The 24,705-nt window shown below is 37.2% G+C and overlaps 3 protein-coding genes across 42 annotated transcripts in view; 2 read left to right on the forward strand and 1 right to left on the reverse strand.

Annotated features, from left to right (window-relative positions):
- Positions 1-17,827, forward strand: part of LOC124532092 (Down syndrome cell adhesion molecule-like protein Dscam2) — a 65,560-nt gene extending 47,733 nt beyond the window's left edge. For 22 of the 40 annotated variants that reach the window (XM_047106748.1, XM_047106751.1, XM_047106754.1 and 19 more), the window contains 27 exons: positions 4-123; positions 230-403; positions 483-571; positions 1,073-1,280; positions 1,476-1,632; positions 1,707-1,958; positions 2,222-2,332; positions 2,420-2,661; positions 2,761-2,916; positions 3,414-3,562; positions 3,926-4,058; positions 4,140-4,249; positions 4,634-4,793; positions 5,262-5,413; positions 6,203-6,285; positions 7,101-7,277; positions 7,391-7,455; positions 7,572-7,673; positions 8,032-8,226; positions 9,455-9,628; positions 10,407-10,499; positions 11,812-11,996; positions 12,362-12,475; positions 13,073-13,211; positions 13,827-13,973; positions 14,960-15,020; positions 16,077-17,827. In XM_047106748.1, coding sequence (XP_046962704.1) covers positions 4-123; positions 230-403; positions 483-571; positions 1,073-1,280; positions 1,476-1,632; positions 1,707-1,958; positions 2,222-2,332; positions 2,420-2,661; positions 2,761-2,916; positions 3,414-3,562; positions 3,926-4,058; positions 4,140-4,249; positions 4,634-4,793; positions 5,262-5,413; positions 6,203-6,285; positions 7,101-7,277; positions 7,391-7,455; positions 7,572-7,673; positions 8,032-8,226; positions 9,455-9,628; positions 10,407-10,499; positions 11,812-11,996; positions 12,362-12,475; positions 13,073-13,211; positions 13,827-13,973; positions 14,960-15,020; positions 16,077-16,158 — 3,830 coding nt within the window. In that variant the 3' untranslated portion in view covers positions 16,159-17,827. The other 18 variants (XM_047106767.1, XM_047106765.1, XM_047106769.1 and 15 more) reach the window with 2 other exon arrangements.
- Positions 17,828-17,895: 68 nt separating this feature from the next.
- LOC124532095 (ATP synthase subunit delta, mitochondrial) lies at positions 17,896-21,687 on the reverse strand. Its single transcript, XM_047106774.1, has 6 exons — positions 21,572-21,687; positions 21,059-21,176; positions 20,539-20,629; positions 19,940-20,046; positions 19,307-19,411; positions 17,896-18,051 (listed from the first exon to the last, which is right to left on the reverse strand). Exons 2-6 carry the CDS (start codon positions 21,173-21,175, stop codon positions 17,986-17,988), a joined length of 486 nt encoding a protein of 161 aa, XP_046962730.1. The 5' UTR covers position 21,176; positions 21,572-21,687; the 3' UTR covers positions 17,896-17,985.
- An 80-nt stretch (positions 21,688-21,767) lies between these two features.
- On the forward strand, positions 21,768-24,666 carry LOC124532094 (E3 SUMO-protein ligase ZBED1-like). Its single transcript, XM_047106773.1, has 5 exons — positions 21,768-22,483; positions 22,693-22,780; positions 22,867-23,015; positions 23,096-23,311; positions 23,417-24,666. The coding sequence occupies exons 1-5, from the start codon at positions 22,169-22,171 to the stop codon at positions 24,644-24,646; spliced, it is 1,998 nt and encodes a 665-aa protein (XP_046962729.1). The 5' UTR covers positions 21,768-22,168; the 3' UTR covers positions 24,647-24,666.
- Positions 24,667-24,705: the final 39 nt, after the last annotated feature.

Genomic DNA, 24,705 nt, shown 5'->3' on the forward strand with positions numbered 1-24,705 from the left:
TAGTTCCCCCACGTTGGATTTTGGAACCAACTGATAAGGCATTTGCACAAGGCTCTGACGCTAAAGTTGAATGTAAGGCCGATGGCTTCCCTAAGCCTCAAGTTACCTGGAAGAGGGCTGAAGGTAGGTATCTTTTATATAGTCACAATAATTTATTTCAAAATCGAACCATATAATATAATTTAATTTTTAAAAGCTTTATTAAAACCACAATTTTAAATTTTTTTAGGAGATACGCCTGGCGATTACAAAGACCTTAAACCAAATAACCCTAATGTGAAAGTTGAGGACGGAACACTGACGATTGCGAATATTCAAAAGACAAATGAAGGATATTATCTTTGTGAAGCAGTCAATGGAATCGGTTCTGGATTATCTGCTGTTATTCTGATTAGCGTACAAGGTAGGGAATAAAAGACAAAGTTTTTAATTTTGATAAAAAACCGACCAAGATATTCATATTATTATGCATACAATTTTAGCTCCACCCCAATTTGAAATCAAGATGAGAAACCAAACAGCCCGCCGCAGTGAACCAGCTGTCTTGCAATGCCAAGCTAAAGGTGAAAAGGTAAATTCCATAACATAATGCATTTTTTTTACAATTTAGGTATGTTAACAATTCCGAAAGCTTAAATCGCCATAATTAGACGTAAGACTTCGATCTTAAGCGATGATAGTTATTTAGCCAAAAAACTCTGAATTGTGATTATTATTTTATAATTCTTCCCTTGCTCGATGGAATATTGTAAAACAATCTACATATTCCGAATACATATATGTATTCACTAACTCGCATTGTTAGTAGTAAAATTGAACAAAAGGATTTATGGAAAACTTCTTCAAAAAAAAAAAGAAAGCTTATTTTTTTATTTGCTATATATATAATTTACCGAATTAAAAAAAAAGAAAAGAAAAAAACACAAGTATTTAACACTTAAGTTACATTATGACATTTATAAATTAAAAATATTGAAAACATAGGATATATAATCTTGTAAGTTTCATTGTATGATAATTTTTATTGCATACAAAATATCTAAAAGTTTATCGATTTCTCCAATATTAATAGCCAATCGGAATCATCTGGAACATGAACAACAAACGTCTCGAACCCAAATCGGACCCCCGCTACACAATCCGCGAAGAGATTCTGCCCGGTGGTGTTGTCTCCGACCTGAGCATCAGAAGGACTGAACGATCTGACAGCGCTCTATTCACCTGCGTCGCTACCAACGCTTTTGGCTCTGATGATACCAGCATCAACATGATTATTCAAGGTAAATGTTATTTGTACACTAACATTAATTTTTAGACAGAAATAATTGAAAAATCAGGTAAAAAGAATCGTGGTGATTTTTCCCATTATATGGTTCAAATAATATAATTTTATAGTATGACATATTAACGAAAATTCGAATAAAACAATTTTAAATATTGCCGCATATTTTTAAATGTTTATTATTGCTTATCAGAGGTACCCGAGGCTCCCTATGGCTTAAAAGTTTTGGATAAATCTGGAAGAACCGTTCAACTTTCTTGGGCTGCACCTTACGACGGAAACTCGCCCATCAAGAAGTTCCTCATTGAATACAAAAGGGCTAAGGGCAACTGGGAAAAGGATATCGATAGGTAAATATCAATATTCTATAAAATCATTTTATCCACAAGGTGTATCGGAAAATTAATGTAAATAAAATTTACAGAGTTCTCGTACCTGGAGATGCGACTGAAGCCGGAGTGTTCAGCTTACGACCAGCAACTGCTTATCACATCAGAATTGTAGCAGAAAACGAACTCGGAACATCAGAACCATCGGAGACTGTCACTATCATCACCGCAGAAGAAGCACCCACTGGCATGCCACAGGACGTAAAAGTTGACGCCGTTGACAAGCACACCCTTCGAGTCACCTGGAAACCACCTCAGCCTCAGGATTGGAATGGTGAACTCCAAGGGTAAATTTCTAGAAGATTTTCTACAGATTTTATTTACAATAAAAACTGATTTTTCCCAATGTAATAATATCAAAACTTTGTTATTTTATATTTTCGTGAAGTTTTTAAAAATTGATAAGCCGATTTGGGGGCTATTTTTGAATTTGATTTGTCTGTACCTAAATTAAGTTGATATAATGAGGAGTGTAAACTACAGAAAAATCCATTAGTCTAAAATACACCTTTCACGATATCTTTTACTAACAATTATAATTTATTTTCAGATACTATGTTGGTTACAAGCTCGCTTCAAGCAACAAATCTTTCGTCTTTGAAACTGTCGATATCTCCAAGGAATCTGGCAAGGAACATCATCTTGACATCTTCAATCTGAAGTAAATATGAAACGATATAAAAGAGTATTACATGAATTTATGTTTTTACAACTTCTCAACATATAACATACATTTATATAATTTTAGAACTTACACCCAATACGCCATCGTTGTTCAAACCTTCAACAAGATGGGATCTGGTCCAGTGTCGAATGAAGTGCGAGCTTACACTGCCGAAGGCGCCCCCTCCGCCCCTCCCCAAGACGTTCTCTGCACCACCCTCACCGCGCAGACCATCAGAGTATCTTGGGTATCCCCCCCTCTTGCCGCCGCCAACGGACTCATTAAGTCGTACAAAGTTATCTACGGCCCCAGCGAGACCTGGTATGGTAAGTCAAACACTTAAAATTATTTTGACCGAAGAAATCACTTTTTTATGAATATAATTTTTAATCGGATTTTTTAAATGAAATCAACTTAAATTGTAGACGAGAAGACAAAAGACACTAAGATCACGGCCAGCAGCGAGACCATTCTTCATGGACTTAAGAAATTCACGAACTACTCCATGGAAGTACTGGCTACCACCAACGGAGGCGACGGAGTCCGGTCTGTTCCTATCCACTGCCAGACTGAACAAGACGGTAAGTGAAATTTCATTTAGTTAGACTTATGGATTTTTCAAGGCAGAATTTACTCAAAGACAACAACGCAAAATCTTTAATGTGTGAGACCAATTTGATAAATTTTGGATGAGATTGCTCATTTGTTGACGTTATTAGAAGTGTTTTCTACGATATCTGCTGGAATTGAAACAACAACAACAATAGCCTGTAAATTTTCCTCTATTTTGCTAAAGCCTCCATTCCACCACTCTGTTTCAATGCGGCTTCGTGGAATACACACGTGGCAGAATTTCTATAAAATTAGATACGTGCAGGTTTTCTTCACGGTGTTTTCCTACATCGCCGAGCACAAGATGAACTATAAACACAAATTAAGTATATGAATATTCAGTCGTGCTTGCCTGGGTTCGAACCCGCAAACATCGGCTAAGATGCACGCATTGTAACCTCGGAGCCATCCCGGCTCCGGCTGCTGGGATGGCGCCGCTGTGACCCCATGTGGTGTGTGCGCGCAGTGCCCGAGGCGCCGCGCGCGGTGAAGGCGCTGGTGATGGGCGCCGACTCCATCCTCGTGTCGTGGCGCCCGCCCGCGCAGCCCAACGGCGTCGTCACGCACTACAACGTGTACACGCAGGCGCAGAACGCCGAGCCGCACCCCAACAAGGTGACACTTCGCCCCTACCGCCTTCCTAAACGTGCATGTATCCTGTAGGGCTTTGTGCAAGCCCGTCTGGGTAGGTACCACCCACTCATCAGTTATTCTACCGCCAAACAACAGTACTCGGTATGTTGTGTTCCGGTTTGAAGGGTGAGTGAGCCAGTGTAACTACAGGCACAAGGGACATAATATCTTAGTTCCCAAGGTTGGTGGCGCATTGACGATTTAAGGAATACTTAATATTTCTTACAGCGTCATTGTCTATGGGTAATGGTGACCACTTACCATCAGGTGGCCCATATGCTCGTCCGTCAACCTATACCATAAAAAAAGCATTAAAGTGATGTTCATATAATGTGCTAATTTTAGGTACCCGCATCTCAAACCAGCTACTCGGCGACTGATCTTAAAGCTGGCCGCTACGACTTCTGGGTGACCGCTTCCACGATCATCGGCGAGGGACAACCCTCAGCCACTGCCTCCTGCAGCCCCAGTGATAAGGGTAATTAAATACATAAATACGTGACAAAATAATTGGTTGCGGGTGGATTATAAAATTAATTTATATTTTTCTACTTCATAGTACCCGCTAAGATCGCATCGTTCGACGAATCGTTTACGGCCACTTACAAGGAAGACGTCAAACTGCCCTGCCTCGCTGTCGGTGTTCCTCCCCCTAATATTCTGTGGAAGGTAATGAAAAGACAAAATTAACTTGGTGGTTGGGCTTTGTGCGAGCCCGTCTGGGTAGGTACCACCCACTCATCTGTTATTCTACCGCCAAATAACAGTAGTCAGTATTGTTGTGTTCCGGTTTGAAGGGTGAGTGAGCCAGTGTAACTACAGGCACAAGGGACATAACATCTTAGTTCCCAAGGTTAGTGGCGCAGTGACGATGTAAGGAATAGTTAATATTTCTCACAGCGTCATTGTCTATGGGTGATGGTGACCACTTACCATCAGGTGGCCCATATGCTCGTCCGCCAACCTATACCATAAAAAAAAAAAAAATCTATGATATGACTTTTATAAGGTGAACTAAATGTACTTTGAATACGATGATAACTGTTCGTTCAGGTCAAAGGTCACCCGCTGGAAGCGTCGGAGCGCGTGCGCCAGCTGCCCGAGGGCTCGCTGCAGATCGCGGGCGTGGCGCGCGAGGACGCCGGCGAGTACTCGTGCCACGTGGACAACCAGTTCGGGACCGACACCGTCACGCACACGCTCTCCGTACTCGGTGAGATACCATTATCCTCATCGCACATTCACATTTTCTTTTAAATAAAAGAATTTTTCTTACACAATTTATATAAGGAAATACTTGATACGAATTATTTGTGTTCCCGTCCCCGAAGTATTTTTCAAAATCTCGTTTGAATACTTAAATATATCTTCTTTTTTTCAATACTTGTTTCTATTATATAAACTTAATCAACCAGTATTCGGACTTTGCGTCGGCTTGTCTGAGTGGATACACATTCCACTCGAAATTATTTCAGTAAATAATATGAATACTTTGTATAATATCCTACTCTGGTTTATTCAGTAAGTGCACACATAATTAACTTATAACACAGTGATGGCATAAGAAATGACGAAAGCTTTGTACAGTGCCCGTGTAAATGAGCAATGCGGCGATTTGGTCAAATGGCTCATTATCTCGTTTGTTTCCCAAGATGTGAGTTTAAATGTTTGGTATCTCCAGCCCCGCCGTTCCCGCCGCAACTGAGCATCGCGTCGTCGTCCGTGTCGTCGCTGACGCTTCGCCTGAAGCCTTCGCTGGACGCCGCTCAGTCGCCGGCCGCGGGGTACACCATCCACTACAAGCAGGAATTCGGCGACTGGGAAACCGTTCAGGTTGCTTATTTTTTATGTTTTATATATGTCGGATCGACAGCGACATCAGTACGATCGTCAGGCATCATAGGGGCGTATTACTAGGGTGATCGAGCAAAGAGGAAACCGCGAATACAGAAACACGTTTATTCTACGTTTAAAGTACTTAATCAGTAAAACACTGTATCACACTTGGCAACGAAGCGAATGACAGTTCCTAGGATGGAGGTACTGATCTTCACGAGAGCGGAATCGTAAGTGAGTCGTCTCTGAGCGCCTCCACCGGGCAGGCTCCGTCGTAGCACGAAGTTAGTCGCGTCGTGACGTCACGACAGTGCTGCCGCGCTTCGTTACGCTAAGGAATTCATGACCGTCTCCGACATATATATATTGAATGTATCTATGTTTCATATAGTTCAGTGTTTCTTCAAACTAATAATTAGTACAAACTGAAGAAAATATTTTAGAAATATACTTTGTTATTTCATTATTTTCGGGAATCAATCAGTACAATATAACAGTAATATAAAAAAATAACAACAAAGTAATACCGAAACCAATCAAGTTTCCACCGATATTTCATGCAACTTAAAAGCATGAAGTAATAAGGACAATAGATAAAATAAGAATTAAAACACAAAATTATTAATTATAAAGAAAAAAATCAATTAATACTAGTGAAATATTAGTTTACCTATCACTAAAACTTAAACTCAGAACAATTTAAGTATAATGGTACAGTAAATGTAGTAAATGAAATACCTTTATTAACATGAACATTTTTGACCGTAATAATCGTTATCTTTGCAGATTCCAAGCAACACTGACACGTACACACTTGAGAACTTGTTCTGTGGATCCAGATATCAGCTCTACGTCACTGCCTACAACGGGTATGTGCTATTATTACAAAAAGGAGCCTTATGATAATTTAAAATGATGTATTGGTATTTTCAATAAACGCGTGGTATTTTCAATAAACTTTCAACTTTATAAAAAGGATAAAAAATAAACCAATTAGAAGGCAAATAAAATGAACATATTTGTGTCATCAAGCACCAGTTGGTTTAGTCAGACCTGTTGTATAGGTTTAATAGGTTATCTGGCAAAAAATATTCATATGACATACTATTATTTGGCTAATTAAAAGCCATTGATGTTTTCATTACCTTACAACGATACTTTCTTGTATTGTGTTTTTCAAATATTCAATATCACTACTGAAAATAAACTATCACAGAATTGCCAATTGCGCGCTGCTTAGATACTGTTATTATATTATCGTTTATCATAATAGTATAGTCGAGATGGCCCAGTGGTTAGAACGCAAGCATCTTAACCGATGATTGTGGGTTCAAACCTAGGCAAGCACCGCTGATTCATGTGCTTAATTTGTCTTTATAATTCATCTCGTGCTCGGCGGTGAAGGAAAACATCGTGAGGAAACCTGCATGTGACAAATTTCATAGAAATTCTGCCACATGTGTATTCCACCAACCCGCATTGGAACAGCGTGGTGGAATATGTTCCAAACCTTCTCCTTAAAGGGAGAGGAGGCCTTTAGCCCAGCAGTGGGAATTTACAGGCTGTTGTTGTTATATACCTAAAATGCGTAACATAGAGTCTATGGTCATGTCACAAGGTCCATATTACTTTGTGACGCCGATGCCTATCGATGTTGGCTCGTGTAGCAGCAATGTGTCCTTAGCATCGGCACGGGCGAGGCGTCGGACGTGGTGATCGCGCGCACGCGCGGCTCCAAGCCGCCCGTGCCGCGCGCCGCCGACTTCATAGAGGTGGGCTCCTCCTCCGTCACGCTGCACCTCAAGCAGTGGCTCGACGGCGGCTGCCCCATGAGCCACTTCGTCGTCGAGAACAAGAAGAAGTACGTACCGCACGCACACACGCGCACACGCACGCACACACACGCACACACATATACCTGTTATATTGGAATAATCGTAATCATGTTTGTAAATCCATCCATTGCGTGTTCAGGGGAGCTGCTGAATGGAACCAGATCTCGAATGCCGTTAAGCCGGGCGGAAACTTCGTCGTGCTTGGTAATTAATATTGAGTAACAAAGAGTACATCAATACTTTGATAGAACTCTCTTCAAATATAACCTTTTATTAAACAAAATACGAAGTTTCTATACAGATCCATTTTATCATTGTAGACCTCGAACCAGCCACTTGGTACGTGCTGAGGATTACCGCCCACAACAACGCCGGATTTAACGTAGCCGAGTACGAATTCGCAACTCTGACGATGACCGGAGGTGAGGGCTCGCTCGTGTCGATCTTGTACAATCGCTCTGTAATACGGATATATAAACACTCGATTCAACGGTACCTGAAATGCATCGCCGTCGCACAGTAATTACATATAACAAAGACCGAACCGAAGTCAGTCGCAGTCGTAACGCGCCGCCCGGCCGCATTTCAGGTACCATCGCGCCGGTGCGGGAGGTCGGGGACGGGGCTCTGACTCCGGAGCAGACGCTCAAGATCATCCTGTCCCACCTCAACCTCATCGTGCCGGTCGTGGCCGCCGTGCTCGTGATCATAATCGCGATCGTGGTGGTGTGCGTGGTGCGCGGCGCGCGGGACCACCCTCACAAAGGTGAGCGCTTGCAGGCACCGTGGCGCCGCTGCCGGGCGCCGGCGCCGGCCGCGACCTGCCGCCCTGGCTGCGCGCCTGGCTCGAGCCCGAGGTGCTGGTGCCCATCCTGGCCACCGTGGTCGTGTTCATCGTGGGCATGGTGGTCATCTGCCTGACGCTGGCGCGCCGCAACACGCCGCACCGCCTGCGAGGTCAGAAGGACGCGTACTGTATGTATGGTGCCATGGCCGCCGCTTTGTTTATTATTTTTCATCATTGTCATAATAATCACTTTCTTGGGTCAAACATTATTCTTAAAAAAAAACATTGATAGATGAGTATTAGAGAAACTAAAGAAAACTGATGTATAATCATAATAGTCTCATTATTTTGATTTGTCCTGCTTAGTTCGCTGTTAGCATATTTAATAGAATGTAACGGCAACCAAGCTTAATGTAGTTCCTAGAAGATAAATGTAATCATGCATATCCCAATACATCATACGCATGCACATGTAATGTCAATAATTTTTAATTACTCATCTGTTTTTATAGTTTGGCTATAGCCCTTGAATGTATAAAACATCTTATACCTAATCAAAACATTTTTTTCAGGATATAAATAATATTTGTAATTGTTTTTAGTAATGTTTTAAAAATATCAAAATGCTTTAATTAATTATAATATAAATTGAGAGGAGGTGTATATATGCACATCATAAATTTACTTAGTAGCTTAGTGGTGCAAGCCTGCCTGTGTAACCGGGCAATCATCACATATTCTACCGGCAAACAGCAATAGTTTTATATTTAACAATGTTTTCGTGTCTCAGTTTGAAAGGTGAGAGTATGTACCTAACAGGCACAAGAGACATGACATCTGAAATATTTACTAATATTATAAATGTGAAAGTAACTCTGTCTGTCTGTCTCTCTTTAACTACCAAACCGCTGAACCGAATTTGACGTATTTTCGTATGAAGTAAACTTGAATTCCAATAAAGGATATAGGATACTCGTTTACCTAACACATTACAAGGAAACCTCTAAAACGCAGGCGAAGCCGCGCGCGACAACTAGCTTACTACATACACATATATTTCTCATGACACCAATATCTTTTGGCGATGGTGGTCACTTAGGTGGTGTATTTTGGTGAGTGAGCCAGTGTAACTACAGGCACAAGGGACATAACATCTTAGTTCCCAAGGTTGGTGGCCCATTGACGATGTAAGGTAATATATCTTACAGTGTCATTGTCTATGGGTGATGGTGACCACTTTCCATCAGGTGGCCCATATGCTCGTCCGCCAAACTATAACATAAAAAAAAAAAAAAAAACTTAGCGTCTGGTGGCCGTCTGGTCGCCACTCCCTCTACCATTAGGACAAATACACAAACTCCATAAATGTGGGAGCAATAAAAGGGCGCGGTGCAAGCCAATGCGTGCGCGTTGCAGACGACGCCGTGTACAGCGCGGCAGGCGCGCTGGGCGGCGCGGGCGGCACGCTCGACAAGCGCGGCGGGCTGCGCGACGAGCTCGGCTACATCGCGCCGCCCAACCGCAAGCTGCCGCCCGTGCCCGGCTCCAACTACAACACCTGCGACCGCGTCAAGCGCCAGGCCGTCATCAGTGAGTGCCTCTGTTTGGAACGCTACGCGATAATATAGACAAAAATTATGACAATTTTCGTCGAGTACACAGATGTTATATTTTTAGATGTTTAACATTAAATAGTGGATGTAACAGTATTTGTAGTAACAGTCTTAGGGTACGCGGTACGATAACAAGTATCGAGGTTCAGGATTAACAACCGGCCGGAATGGACTTCTTAAGTTGTAACAGGTACCTTACGAGTTGTAATACAGTAGATGTATGTTACGGCTTCTTCCAACTTTCCTTTGTGCACGTTTATCTCTACATTTGGCTTCATCCTCGATTTATCTTGTTTTATCGCTTCTTCATTATTTTCGACCTAATTTAGATAAAATTGGACCTGCGCGGAAAAATATTTTAATTTATTCTCCTGTTTTTCTTACGAAATCCTCTAGTCAATAATTAATTTGTATTTTCATTTTTACCCTTTATTAAATTATGTAGATTCAATATACGGTTCGTTAATATTTTTTTATATCAATGATTATGAATATTTTAATTTGTGGTGGCAGTTGTAGTGCATGCATGTTTTGGCCGATTCCTCTATCTTATAGTTACTTGTATTTATTTTCTTACTCATTAATTCCACGTCTAAGCAATCATTTTGCTCACAATAGAGGAAACGTCGAAGCATACAGGTAGCCCATAACGTAATGTAATTCGGTGTACGGTATCCCCACTGCGTATCTCACCATTTGACCGTGAGGGGTCAAGCAGTGAGGTACGGCTTTCGCGTAACGCGCGTGTGGTGCAGTGGGCGCGCACTCGACGTGGGACCCGCGCCGCCACCACTACGAGCGCGTGCGGCGGCTGCGGCGCGCGGGCTCCGGCGACACGCTGTCCACAGGTACCATTGTGTCCGACACGCACGTGCACACTCACGTCGTGTCCGACACGCGCGTGCACACTCACGTCGTGTCCGACACGCACGTGCACACTCACGTCGTGTCTGCGAGCCCCGCGATCGAAACGCTTGCCTCGCTTTGCTGAAGATGAGAATGGTTAAATTTTAGTCCTGATCATTGGAAGTTATTCTGAGGCGACTTTGTTTTAATGACAGTAAATATGTAGTAATAAATCAATTCAGACCATTGATCGCTCTAAAATTTAATAACTGTTACTTATTATATTCTGTATATAACTATAAAAAGCTCCTCAGCTATTAAATTGCCGTTTATCATACAATTATATTTGTTATTTGTTTATTTGTCAAATAAAGCCATATCACGGAAAATTTTAACCTTAAAAAGAAATGAACAACTGTTTTTTTTTAATTAGTAGTAATTTGCATTTAGCTAAGTCAAATTTAAATTCTAAATCTAAATGAACGATACACTATTGTCCTCCGACTCTCTTTGAAAACGGCGATTTCATAACTTTGGATCTAACAATAACTTATACTAACAAAGCGTAGGAATCCTTCACAAGGTAAGAGTATTTTTTTTTGTTTTTGGTGTATTTTACTGTTTTATTGCAAGTTGTTAATCCCTGCTTTATTTCTAACACTTGTTAACATTTATTTGCTGATGTTGCATCTATATACGTATAATATTTTACGGTGTACTTATGTATAATGACAGCGATTGAATACTATGTATTAATATGTAAGTAGAAGTAAAAAGGGTTTGTTTTATTATACCATAACTGTGTTGTTTGTTGTTACTAATACTTAAAAATATATATCGGTTATAAATATAAAGTCAAAAATTAATACTGGAAATACTCAACCACCCACTCATCAGTTATTCTAGCGTAAAACAGCGGTACTCAGTGTTCTTGTGTTCCGGTTTGAAGGCTGAATGACCCAGTGTAACTACAAGCACAAGGGACATAACATCTTAGTTCCAAGTTTGGTGACGCATTGGCCATGTAAGGCATGGTTAATATTTCCTACAGCGCCATTGTCTATGGGCAATGATGACTACTTACCACGTCTTTTACTCATCCGCCAACCTATATCATAAAAAAACATAAAATATTAATAAATAGTTTTACGTTGATGATGAATTACCTGTATGAATGTCAAGTTGTAACTGGTTTAATTTAAAATGATTTAATCCTAAGTTTAAAACATATGTTGAACTACTTTAAAAGTTTCGTAACATTTCAGCGTTCATCGTCGAATAAGTGAAGATAGTCTAACATTGGTCTGCACGCAGGCATGGAGGATGAGATCTGCCCCTACGCCACGTTCCACCTGCTCGGCTTCCGCGAGGAAATGGACCCCAGCAAGGCCATCGCCTTCCCGCACCACCACCCGTCGCACGCCGGCACGCTGGCGCACCCGCACCCGCACCCGCACCCGCACCACCCCGCGCACTCGCGCGCCGGCTCCCAGAGCATGGTCAGTGGCCCGGCCCTCTCCACGACCGGTCGACATGTGTTTTATTCTATTACCATTACAGTCAATTTTATCATGATCTAGATTATTCTCTACTAATAATTTATCAATTTTATCATGATCTAGATTATTCTGTACTAATAATTTGTCAATTTTATCATGATCTAGATTATTCTCTACTAATAATTTATCAATTTTATCATGATCTAGATTATTCTGTACTAATAATTTGTCAATTTTATCATGATCTAGATTATTCTGTACTAATAATTTGTCAATTTTATCATGATCTAGATTATTCTGTACTAATAATTTGTCAATTTTATCATGATCTAGATTATTCTGTACTAATAATTTTTAATAAATAGCCAAGAGCCAACAGCCGCTACGCCCGTAAGAACTCCCAAGGAGGACAGAGCGCCATCTACTCCACCGCTCCCGAGTACGACGACCCTGCTACCTGCGCTGAAGAAGACCAATACGTATGTCGCAATACTTCGTACCCATTTGTCGAACTAAAAAGCGGATGCGACGGCCTCGCACTAGCTTGCCCTCATCCCACAATCTCCACATTTTATCTTACGCCATAGTTATCACTATCCACACTAACAGTTAGAGTCCATACTCCGTAATATATTCCAGTATATCAAAGTTTATCGAATTTCATATCAATCATTTAAAGCAAACAAATTGTAATCACTCGTCCATGCCTCGAAGCGATTAACAATCCGAACCATAGAAATAAAACTAGCTATAACGGATTTGAATCGCGTATATTTATTATCTTTAACATCCCGACTGCAGTCTACCCGTGACCACGGACGCTGTAAAGTGCTCGAAACGTCGGGATGTCAAAAATAATTAATATACGCGATGCAAATCAGTTATAGCTAGTATTATTTCAATGTGTAATCGCGAAAATTTAAGACAACATTAATCCAAACCATATCTTCGTAACGACACATATCCTATTTGTTTTTAATTTTTCGTCTGTAAAAAGTCATGTCAAAGGGGAGTTGGGAGTCTCGGTGCACAGGTGTTATTAACTCCGACGTAACGGTGTGTGTGTGCGTGTGCAGCGCGCGCGCTACTCGCGGCCGATGTACGCGTGCGGGCCCGAGTACGACGAGCCCGCGTGCTGCGCGCCCGAGGACGAGCAGTACACCGGCGCCTACGGCACGCCCTACTCCGACCACTACGGCTCCCGGCCCAGCATCGGTACCGCCTCACTTCACTCGCTGCCCTGCCTGTTATCCACGAGCTTAACTCGGGATCAGCTTACTTGCTTATCTACACTAATATTATAAAGAGGAAAACTTTGTTTGTTTGGTTCTAATGAATAGGCTCAAAAACTACTGGACCGATTTTAAAAAATCTTTCACCATTCGAAAGCTTAATTAATCCCGCGTAACATAGGCTAAATTTTATTTTGAAAAAAATAGGGTTCCGTAAGATATTTTGGGTTTTTCGGACAAAAAAGGAAAAAATCTACCAAAAAAGTTGATTTTTTGCGTATGATGCCTAAACTATAAAAGATAAAACTATAAAATGTTCTAACTCCGGTCCTTAGAGGGCATAATGGCCTCCGACCCTAAGAATCTCATCAGATTCGTGGCTATCTACGCGGGCGAAGCCGCGGGCGACCGCTAGTAGGAATATAAACCTATTATTTTAGATGGAAAAATCCGGGGTATTGATATCCCGATAAATATTTACACGAGATATTTTAAATTACTCGTCTCCTTACTATTTATGACATGCCCTCCAGCCTACCTGAAAGAGTATTTTCAGCTATCATGACGTCACCACGGTATTGTTAACGTAATCATTCAGGAACTCGCAAGTGCGGATCTCCCGAGCCTCCCCCACCACCACCGCGTAACGCCAACACCGAGAACAACTGCTCCTCCTCGTTCAACGAGAGCAAGGACTCCAACGAAATCTCCGAAGCCGAATGCGACCAGCCCCGTAACTACCCCGGTACGTACCACGCGCACGGAACGTCATAACTGCCATTACATAACTCATATCATATACCAATATATATACATATATAAACCAGTAATACTGTGTATTATATTATATATTATATCATATATTTAAATAAATATAATTCTAAATATATATTATCCAATTCCGGATTAAAAAACAGAACTGAATGTACCGTAGAAAAGTTTTCTTAAACATAATTATATTTTCATCTTTAAAATATGTTTAGGATTTAATATAAATACTGAGATATTTAATTATCATTGATCTCAACGATTTTGAAGCATTTCCATTTAAGTGATTCGTTTGAAATTAATTCTGAAATTGGTCCATGCGTACTGGGGTGTCAACTGAACAGAAGACGGTAAAACGATTTTGAATCCATAATATTATTAATTTCTTTTAATTATGTTAATACTTGTGACTGACAGCATGCAAAACTCTCCGTAATAACAAGTGAAAATGTTCCAAGCTTCTAGAAGTTCTGGCAATTGGCTTATACTTTTATTTCAAAATTTTCTTATAAATGTTTTTTATTTGTTACTTGGTAAAATTAAGGTTTCTGCAACAATTTGTTCAGTTCCAATTATTTAAGACATCTATATTATTATTTTTTTCAATTGTTGAAATAAAAAAGACTTAATTTTTCCAAGTACTATGTTTATAATAAGGACGTTGATATTTTCTTTAATCGAATTTTCTATTAAATATCGCTTAGACGTGATTGTGGTAACAACATTTTTCTATCTGAAGTGATTCATTAGATTTTTAGATCATGTGTTTTAAAAAAATATTTCTAAGCGGCGTCCACTACACTTTGACCTTTACTAATATTAATAACCATGAGTATATACAAATAAGGTAAAAAGGTCTTTAAACAATATGCGTTGAGTAGTGGACGCGGTTTAGAAGTATTTGTAGAGGGCGGCTCCAGTCTCGTGCCTAGTGTAGACGCGTCGTGACTTGTGTTGTTGCAGTAAGGGCCCACACTGCCAAGGACGGTTTGCACAGCGACGAAATGAGGAAACTCATTGACAGGTCAGTTCAGCCAGGCCTATTGCACTTGCATATAATATACTATGTTTTGAACAATGCTGAATGCAAAATACGAACAAATCTAACATTTATACTTAAAAATATATTGATTTTCATCTTACATTAATTTAATATGTAAAAATATTGAATGTTTTTAACTTCCTTCGAAGGAAGAACTTGTAAGCACTTATCACTTTGAATGATTAACGTTTAACATGATACACGATGTACTAATTGCCGAGTCCTTGTGTGTGCGCACTGCTCGAGCGCAGTCGTCCACCGCGCAAAGTTCTAGCGATGTGTTTGCATAGTCCGTCGATATTAAGCATGTACTATGTTCTGCATCCATAATCAACAGGAAACAGTAAGTCATGTATGTGAAGAAAAATAATATCAATTTGCTGAATGTCCTTTAATTTTGCCTGAACTGTTTGATTTTTGTTGTAAAATATAACCTTATGTGGCTAACACTTTTGATTAATAATTGCACTAAATTTATATGTTTTGCTATATTGGTTATCATATCCGAGTATTATTTTTTTCATTTCGAACGATGTAAACAATAATCCGCCTACACCCATAATCATAAATATATTGGAAAAAACAAAGTTGATACTGCAAATCTGTAATAATTTGGAGCTTTTTAGCATATTCATAACATATAGATGGCCCACCATTATATTCATAAAGTTATCGATTGAGCCGTTAGAAGTCCATTTTAAACACCAAATTAATTAAAGTATTGTCAATCGGACGGCAAAATCGATGATTTTAGGCGCGCCTTGAAAGCTACCCCTGATTGCTCTATTATATACACTGCAGTATACCTAATAGTTTAGTTACCAATATATCGGATACCTATATAGCTATCACCCGAATATAATAACTTGCGTTGCTTATAAAATATTATAAATAATAAAACAAAAATGTTGGTGTCATTTAAATTGGCATAACATAAAACTTATATATAAAGAAAATTTGATAAAAATACAATATAATTACTAATAAACGAAATAAAATTTCGAGAACATTTTCTAAAAAATATATGTAATATTACAGACCAGAATCCAACACCCCAATCCCCCAGCAAGCAGTCCACGGGCGGGGGGGACTCACAGCCTACGATACTGTGGCAGTGTAACCTGTGAGCCGCCGACGTCTCCTCACTTCCGTAAGCGTCCGCAGCGGCCGACCACGCTCGCCTCTCATTCATTTCCCATTTAATCTTTATTGCACAATTAAATAGATTCGCTTCGCTTCCGTGTTCCCGCGAGACCGTGGCCGTGCAGAATGCGGATATATACTTGTCAAATGATTTTTTTTAACAAACATTGTATCGCTATCTCGTAGCGATTTCACTTTAAATGTCAAAATAAGTTGTCTAGATTATTTTTACTTTTATTATTAGTGCACACGAGTGCCATTGAAGTTTGGATACCAGTTCGCCCGTCGACCCGCAGTCTACTTACAAAGTCGGATGAGTTACGCCGTGCATCCCTCCCGTAGAAGCTGTCACGTCACTTTGTATAGTGTTACCACTTTAAATGTGAAACAGAAAATTATGGTTGTGGTAGTTAAATCAAATGATATATTTTCTTTAGAGAAGTGACGTGCTATCACTAAATTTATCCAATGCGAAACAAACGGTCACTTATCCGACTTTGTGAAATTTTCTACAAATATTATAATGGGGTGTTTTTATTTTTAATCTTATTTGTTTAGCTTAATTTAAACGTTGGAGCGTCCGGATATTGTGTTGGCTCTAGAAGTGTAATACTAATGTTTAAATTTAAATTAAGCTCAACATGTAATCTTGTGATATTTTGAATTTTTTACCCATTTTATTTTACGTTAGATGTACTGACAGTAACGTTATTTATATTTGTGTATTTTTAAGACGATCAGTTTATAAGTCAACCGCCAGCCGCGAGGCTGGTCCAATATGCTTCCTTTTTAATGTTACACTTTTGTGATGCTTTACCATTTATGTTATTGCCATGTCAGTTTTTGTATTATTATGTAATGTTTTTAACGTTTTCATTGCGATTTAAATAACTCTTAGATAAGGCTAGACGTAAGGCATCTTATTAGTAAATAATCAACTCTTTAAATAAAAAACTATGTAATCTGTAGCTAGTTATGTAAGGACGTGCATTATTGAAATTTCAGGATATAACACTAAATACCCGAACGATAATATTTCGACTAGTACCACTAACCCGACCTCGTCAAGGTCATATAATACTATATTATTGATATGGAATTTCGAACGCATTTTATATAACCTAATGTAACCCTAATGTAATAAGGTGCATTTTTATCATTCAGTAATAGTTCTTATCTCTATATATGCAAAAGATTAGATTTAAGACACGCGCGTGTCATTTTCTAGACGTCTTCTTATATGTTGTGGCATCGTCGTGTAAGCTTTGCAACGTAGGCTTGTAGATAGGTTCTCGAGACTTCCTAGCAACCGATCTCTTCTTTAAACCTTCCAATTAGATTTTTTGGATTTATAATAAATTATAATTAAAAATTTAAATAAGGATTTTCAAAATTATAATATTAGCTATTCGACGGAGATTAAATTATCTACTCGTTTAAGCGTTTAATGAGAAAAATATCGCCAAATTGACGGGATTGATTTTAATTAATAATTTTCGATGTTTTTGCTTCTTAGTGTTGTGTCTGCGGCTTGGATTCATTGATTTATTTTCATGAACGCAAAACGACATTGCTAATTGCAATTAACTGTTTGTACCAAAGTGTTTGAATTGTGTTGAATAAAGTACTCATATTTCAACTACGAATTCGCATTTTATTTCGACCACATGCCCTTACAATCACAAGGTATACTTAAATATATAAAAAAACGGAATACACTATGGCCATAAACTTTAATAAAGTGTAGGTGAGTTTTATCATTAAATAGTTGTTATGCTAAACATTTTAGAGAACGGTAAGAAGTTTACGCTGACACCGCTTTGACGATTTCTTCAGCGACTTCTACGGCAATCGCAGCTTCAGCTTTGGCCTGAAAGTAATTTACACTTTGTGAGTTCAATGTTACAAATATATAAATAAATAAAAAGTTAGCAATACGCCTCTTCTAACGCAAAACTAAACAACTGTGCAAAAGCTTCTGAAGCTAGAAAACCACGACCCTGCGCACGAGATTTCTTATTTGGTATCTATAATTTTAAAAGGTAATTTATTAGTTAAAGAGGGATTGGTGAGGACCCAATTCTTTTTCTATGCACCAGGGCCCTTCCTCATCTAGCTACGCCCGTAAATGAACAGTGTCATGATCGGATGGACGATTGAGGTAGACTCTGCATATAACCCATAGCTTTTCTCAATTTATTATTAAATTAGGCAAGTATTGTTCATCAAAAATTTCCTGAGTCTTAAACTGCTACTGAAAATACCTTAACAATAAAACCCTATAGCTTTTACTGGCTAGAACTGGGTTTCGAAGGCTGTCTCTTATGATCTGGAGACAATCTGATATTTATTTGATTCTCTATAACATAGCGACGGGTAAGAAATATCTGATATAAAAATATACTATATAATCAATATCAGAAACATAGCATATTAGAAAAGTAATAAGATTGTCTATTTCTGAAACCATTATTCTTTCAGTCGTCGATTCTTGCATGTATGCCTAGAAGGCTACGCCGAGTGACATACTGTAATAATCAATATACAGTGTAAATAACAACTGAAAAAGATCAAGCACTCGATAGTACATACTATACAAGAAAAGCAAATTAGAAAATGTTAATAGTAATATGTCCCAAACATCTGAAGTGTTGCTATATTAAGATTGGTAAAATAAGTTAAATTATGTTTTTTAAGTTTTAGCTCATAAAAAGTAATATTAAAACAATACAAAATTATCTACATTTCATGCAGAAAAAAATATTTTTATTCAACTCATGTTCGTTCACTAAGAAAATGAAATTCAAAATCTGATAAACTTGTCCCATATACTATATGGATAAAATGGATTATATTAGCATAGTGACTTATTGACAATAGTGGTATACTAAGCTTCACTAATGACGATTTTGATCAGTTGACTGATACAAGCCACAACTACCATACCCAAAACCACATGCACAAATAATAGACAATTGTGTGCACCCTCTAGCTGTCTGATTCTCATCTTTAGATTTGCTCCAGGGCACTGCTAGCTTACTATTTATATATGCCTAGGATTCTAGGCCCTAGACCAAGTTCTGCACCAGCAAGCTAGCCGCACAAGTAACACAATATGATTGTACCTGTTCATTAGCGGCAGAGTTAAGTTCGGACTGGGCCTTGCTGAGAGCTTCCTGCGCTGCACCACGGTCCAAATTCTCCAGGGGATGTGCCTCCTCAGCGAGAACCTATAATATTAACACATGTTTAAAACATATACAAATAATCATTGTATAAATAAAAATATTATACAGAGGAAGAAAAATTGCCAGCCACTCAGATTAACCAAAAAAAATATGGGTATAAAAATAAGACTGACTTTAAAGGTAAGCATGTGCTTATTGGCATTGTTGTTAGTTTGATAAAATTGAAATATGTTGCCATTTATTAAAGAGTACATTTTATATAAATCTGGGCAGACATGTTTCTTGTAGTTTGGAGGCTTGTGTATAAGTGGATTAATAACTATTTACCTTTAGTAAATTAGATATGTATATTTTCAGTCCATGCAGATAACATATTATAAAATAAACTAGCAATGAATTCTTGAAAATACTATGTGTATATACTTCACAACATTGAAACAAATGTCTCTTATTTTATTTCCAATATTTAAAATGGATGATTTCACTACAATTTATGATATTACTATTATGATATTTCAAATTTGTTTGTAATATCATAATAGTATTATTATTAAATAATAATAATATTACCTGAACTGAGGAATCGTCGTTCACAGTGATGGTACCAGAGGAAACAAAAATCTTGTTTTGTTTACCATCATTTTCGGTAACTGTTACCACACCAGGTTTAAGGACGGCTGAAAGAAAAATAATTTAAACTTATAAAATATTATGCTAAACGATTGAATCATTCAAAAAACATTTTGACTTGGCCAGAAGGATGAATTTATAATCACTTGGGCCAAAGTCTACTCATATCTCCGAAACTATAAGCCTAAAATAAGGATATTTGCTGATTACAATGTTTATATATTTCGAATTTGATTTCTGAAATTTAAAATAAAAATTTAATTGTTTTTTATTTATCTGCATTTCTTAATAAATATATGTTTTTTTGCTTTGACCTAATTTAAGTATGGCATAAAGAAAATCATGGAAAGATCATAATCACAATCACATCTTCCAGAATCTTCTTTTCTTTTATTACTACTTTCAATAGTTAACAATAATAAGCCAACCTTTACTTAATTAATATCTAAACCATGATTTTTGTGGGTATAAAGTTTTAAAAATAAGGTAAGCTGTGGCTACTTAGCTAAAGTTAAATTACAAAATATGAAAATAATTACCCAATGTGGGAACATGCTTTGGTAAGATACCAAATGCACCGCTGAATGATGGTACATCAATCTGTTTCACAACTTGTTTGTCGTAGAATACCTACAGAAAAATTGAAAACATATATTGAATATTGGTCTACAAATTTAAAAAAATTTTTACATACAAATGTTATTATGATTAATATTTATGTAATTTCCATAACATCCTATAAAATAGTAATAATTTTTTTATGGTTAATAATTTTTTTTTTATTAAATAAATCATGCAAACCTCATTTCTAAGCCCAAAACTTAAGAAGGAAAAATAATATAATATTTGAACAATTTTATATTTAAAATAAGTGTTGTGGTCACAAACAGAATAAAAATTTAATTATAAAGGTCACCCTTTAACATTTGAAGAAAAATATTGGGATCCACAAAATCTTATTAAAATATCATTCATAGATTTCATGAATGATAAATTAAGTTCTTAACACTACATTAGAATAAAAAAAAATTTTGTATACAAGAAAAAAATATCTTATACCTTGTTACCAGCAGCAAATGTAAATGCCATTTCTCCTTCTTTTGGGGCTTCTGCATAGCCACGTACTTGGATCTTCTTAGCGACATTTCTTAACATACTGCGCACAGCGAAGGCCATTCTAAGAGTAAGAGTAATAAGTTATTATTACTATATAATCTTTTAAATATAGTAATACTTTATATTTCAAAGTACTAAGTCGTAATTATTTTGATAATTAATTTTATTATTTAATTATTTCTATATGGTACTTTTTGCACTGTTCTAACCTAACTTTGCAAATAAAAATTAAATCGTTTAAATGACAGTTATAACGCAAACTGTAAGAAATTTAAGAAAACTATTGTTTAATTAAGATATTATACGAATTATAGCTTAAATTTAAAAGAAATATAGCGAAAAACAAAGATTATGTAATAATGTTCTCATTGCCTTAACGTAATATAAAATTAAATTTAAAAAGCACAATTGTTTCGATAAAATTCTACAGTTGACAAATATACATTGAATACTTACTTTAATGATATATTTTATTTATTTTTTGCAGTCGAAATTCAATGATAATGAAGAGGCCTTTTCGGTTTTGGACACCCTTTTTAGCCTGATAGCCGAAATGTCAACTTCACAATCATAGCTCTTAGGCTCGTCGAAAAAATATCGATACATCGATATATCGATATTATTTTTTCAATGTATCGATATTTTTGAGCGATATTTAATGTTTCGATGTATCGAGATATCGATATAAAATTACGAGTATTGAAAAGGTATAAAAATCGATATTTTTTATAATTAAAAAATCCTAAAAAAGAATACTTTTTTTATACTAACATTTTTTAACAAATTACATTTTTTTTGTCTTTGGTCGACTTGATTTACTGCGTTTTAATTTGGTACTTAAGTTGGCTTTTAAGTTGGCAACTCTGTCTGTCAATGTCATTTCGGTGTCAGTGTCTGTGCTTCAACTATCCGTCCGTCTGTTATCCGTATTATAACCTCAACGCGAGCGTATTTCTGCCTGCATTTGAGTTGATTATAGTTCTCAAACAATCTAACTAATTAAATCAATAATTAATTCACGTATGTGAACAAAATAATTCGAGCATTCCAGTCATGTCTAGTGTTGTATGGAACTTTTTCAAAAAAATAGACAGACAAAACGTTTCATGTAATGTGTGTGGGAAAATATATAAAACCAGTGGCAATACGACGAATTTATCTACACATCTTAAAAATAAGCATCACCATGCGTTTTTGCAACTTAAAAATAAAAACTCAAGGTCAAGTGAAGTGAATATTACACCAAGAACAAGAACTAGTTCACCTGTTTCGTCTACTAATTCAACTATTACCAATACTAATAAACCTGCTGAGATAGAAAATAACTTCATGGAATTGTCTGAAATTGCGATTTACGATGATACTGGTGTAAGTATTTTATTTGTGAAAGATCAAACGTAGCTTTAGAATCTAAATATCAATTGTTCATAACCAATAACCAGTCAACTAATGATGTGTAATTACTAAAAGTATCGATATCGATAAATTAAAATTTTGGTGTTTTCACTTAACCTTAATACTATTTATGACGACAAGTGTAATGAAATATATACAAAATATTCAATAATTTTTTTCAGACTGAATCCTCCAAAGATGGTCAGAGTAAAGACTTGTGGAAACAGACTACACTCATAGATATGTTTGAAAGAAGTTCAAGCTATGAAGGTATTTTTTTTTTATATTAGATTACTGTATTGTTTACATTTTAGTTCTATGAGGATGTTCTAATTTTATTATTTTTCTCAATTTAGCAGGGGGTCATAAAACTAGCCAAATAAATCAAGCTTTGATCTACATGATTTGCAAAGACAACATGCCTCTATCTTGTGTAGAAAAATCAGGATTGAAAAGATTTATGAGCGTCATTTGTCCACGCTATAAAATTCCATCACGAACTACTGTAAGCGAACTATAATATTAAATTATTATCTTATCCTTTTTATTTTTAAATGTTATTTTATTATTCATTTCTCATTCCAGATAACTGGCCTCATGGAACAACGATACGCCACTACCAAAGCCATTTTAAAACAAAAATTAAGTGAGATAAATAATATTGCTTTAACAAGTGATATATTAACTCTTACTAACTCGACACGAAGTTTCATCGTAGTGACAGCACATTTTCTTAACACAGCTAATAACTGCACTCCTGAGCATGAGATGGTGACATTGACAGCACGAAGAATGTATCAGGTAAGTAAAGTATAAAATAAATGCATCAAATTATAAAAAATAAAATAAATAGTTAATTATAATAAATTTAATAAAGTGGACTAATATTGGTCTTCTTTCCTGCAGGCGCACACAGCTGATTATATAAAAGAATGCTTTGAAAATATTACCGACGAGTTTACAATAGAAAAGGATTGCATCTTATCAATTACCACTGATGGTGGTGCTAACATGGTTGCTGCAGTGAAGAAATTTTTGGAAGATGGAAAAAGAATTCCTTGCATGGCGCATTTGCTGAATTTAATAGTGGATGGCGCAACAAGAGATAATGCACCAGTTCTTGAAATTGCCAATCGTGTCAAAGCCATTGTTACATATTTTAAACAATCTGTGAACGCAATGGACGATTTGCGAGCAGAACAAGAGGGACAAAAGAAAGAGGGAGAAGTATTAACACTTATACAATCAGTAAGCACAAGGTGGAATTCTTGTCTTGATATGTTGGAAAGATTCAATACATTATCAGCTATTGTGGCTAAGATTTTAGCAACTAGGCGGAATGCACCTGATATGATAACTTCTTCAGAGTTAAGTGTCATACGAGATCTGATAATATTGCTTACCCCATTTAAGCAAGCTACTGAAGAAATTAGCGGCGATCAGTACGTGACTTCTAGTTTGGCGATTCCCATTGCAAACTTACTTCAGAAAGGACTTGAAGAAGTAAAACCTTTCACTGAATTTGGTGTTGCTGTTCAGAAGAGTTTGCTCAACTTAGTTATTGCCAAACTAGAACCACTAGAGCGACATTTACATCTTGCTATAGCAACAATTTTAGACCCTCGCTTTAAGCGTATTCATTTTAATTCAGCACTAGCTGTTTCCACTGCAATAACCGCATTGTCAAAAGAAATACGTTTAGAACATAGACGTAGAGGACAACTTTCGCCTGAACTCAGACCCACAACCACTACCATAATTCCAAATTCAGAAAATTCTTCGCCGTCGTTGTGGTCCGGACATGAAAAAATTATGATAGATATTGCTGCAGCAACCTCCAGTTTACTTTCAACCTGTGATGGTATGCCTAGCGAACTAAAGCAATATCTAGATCAGCCTATAATACCCAGAAAAGAGAATCCTACAAAATTCTGGTTTGATTGTCGTCATTTTACTCCAGTCCTTTCCGACATAGCTCTAAAGTATTTGATATCGCCTGCGTCCTCGGTTTCCTCAGAGAGAGTGGCATCTGCTGTAAATCTCGCAGTACCCAATAACAGAAGTCGGCTTACAGCCGAGCATGTAAATCAAAGAGTTTTTCTTATGTCTGTATCAGATAAATATTGGTTTGATTAATAAATAATTAATATTTTTTATTGTTGTCCTTGATTTAAAAAATTTAAAAATGATGTCTA

This window comes from Vanessa cardui, chromosome 8, assembly GCF_905220365.1.
Source record: "Vanessa cardui chromosome 8, ilVanCard2.1, whole genome shotgun sequence".
NCBI classification, from domain to species: domain Eukaryota; kingdom Metazoa; phylum Arthropoda; class Insecta; order Lepidoptera; family Nymphalidae; genus Vanessa; species Vanessa cardui.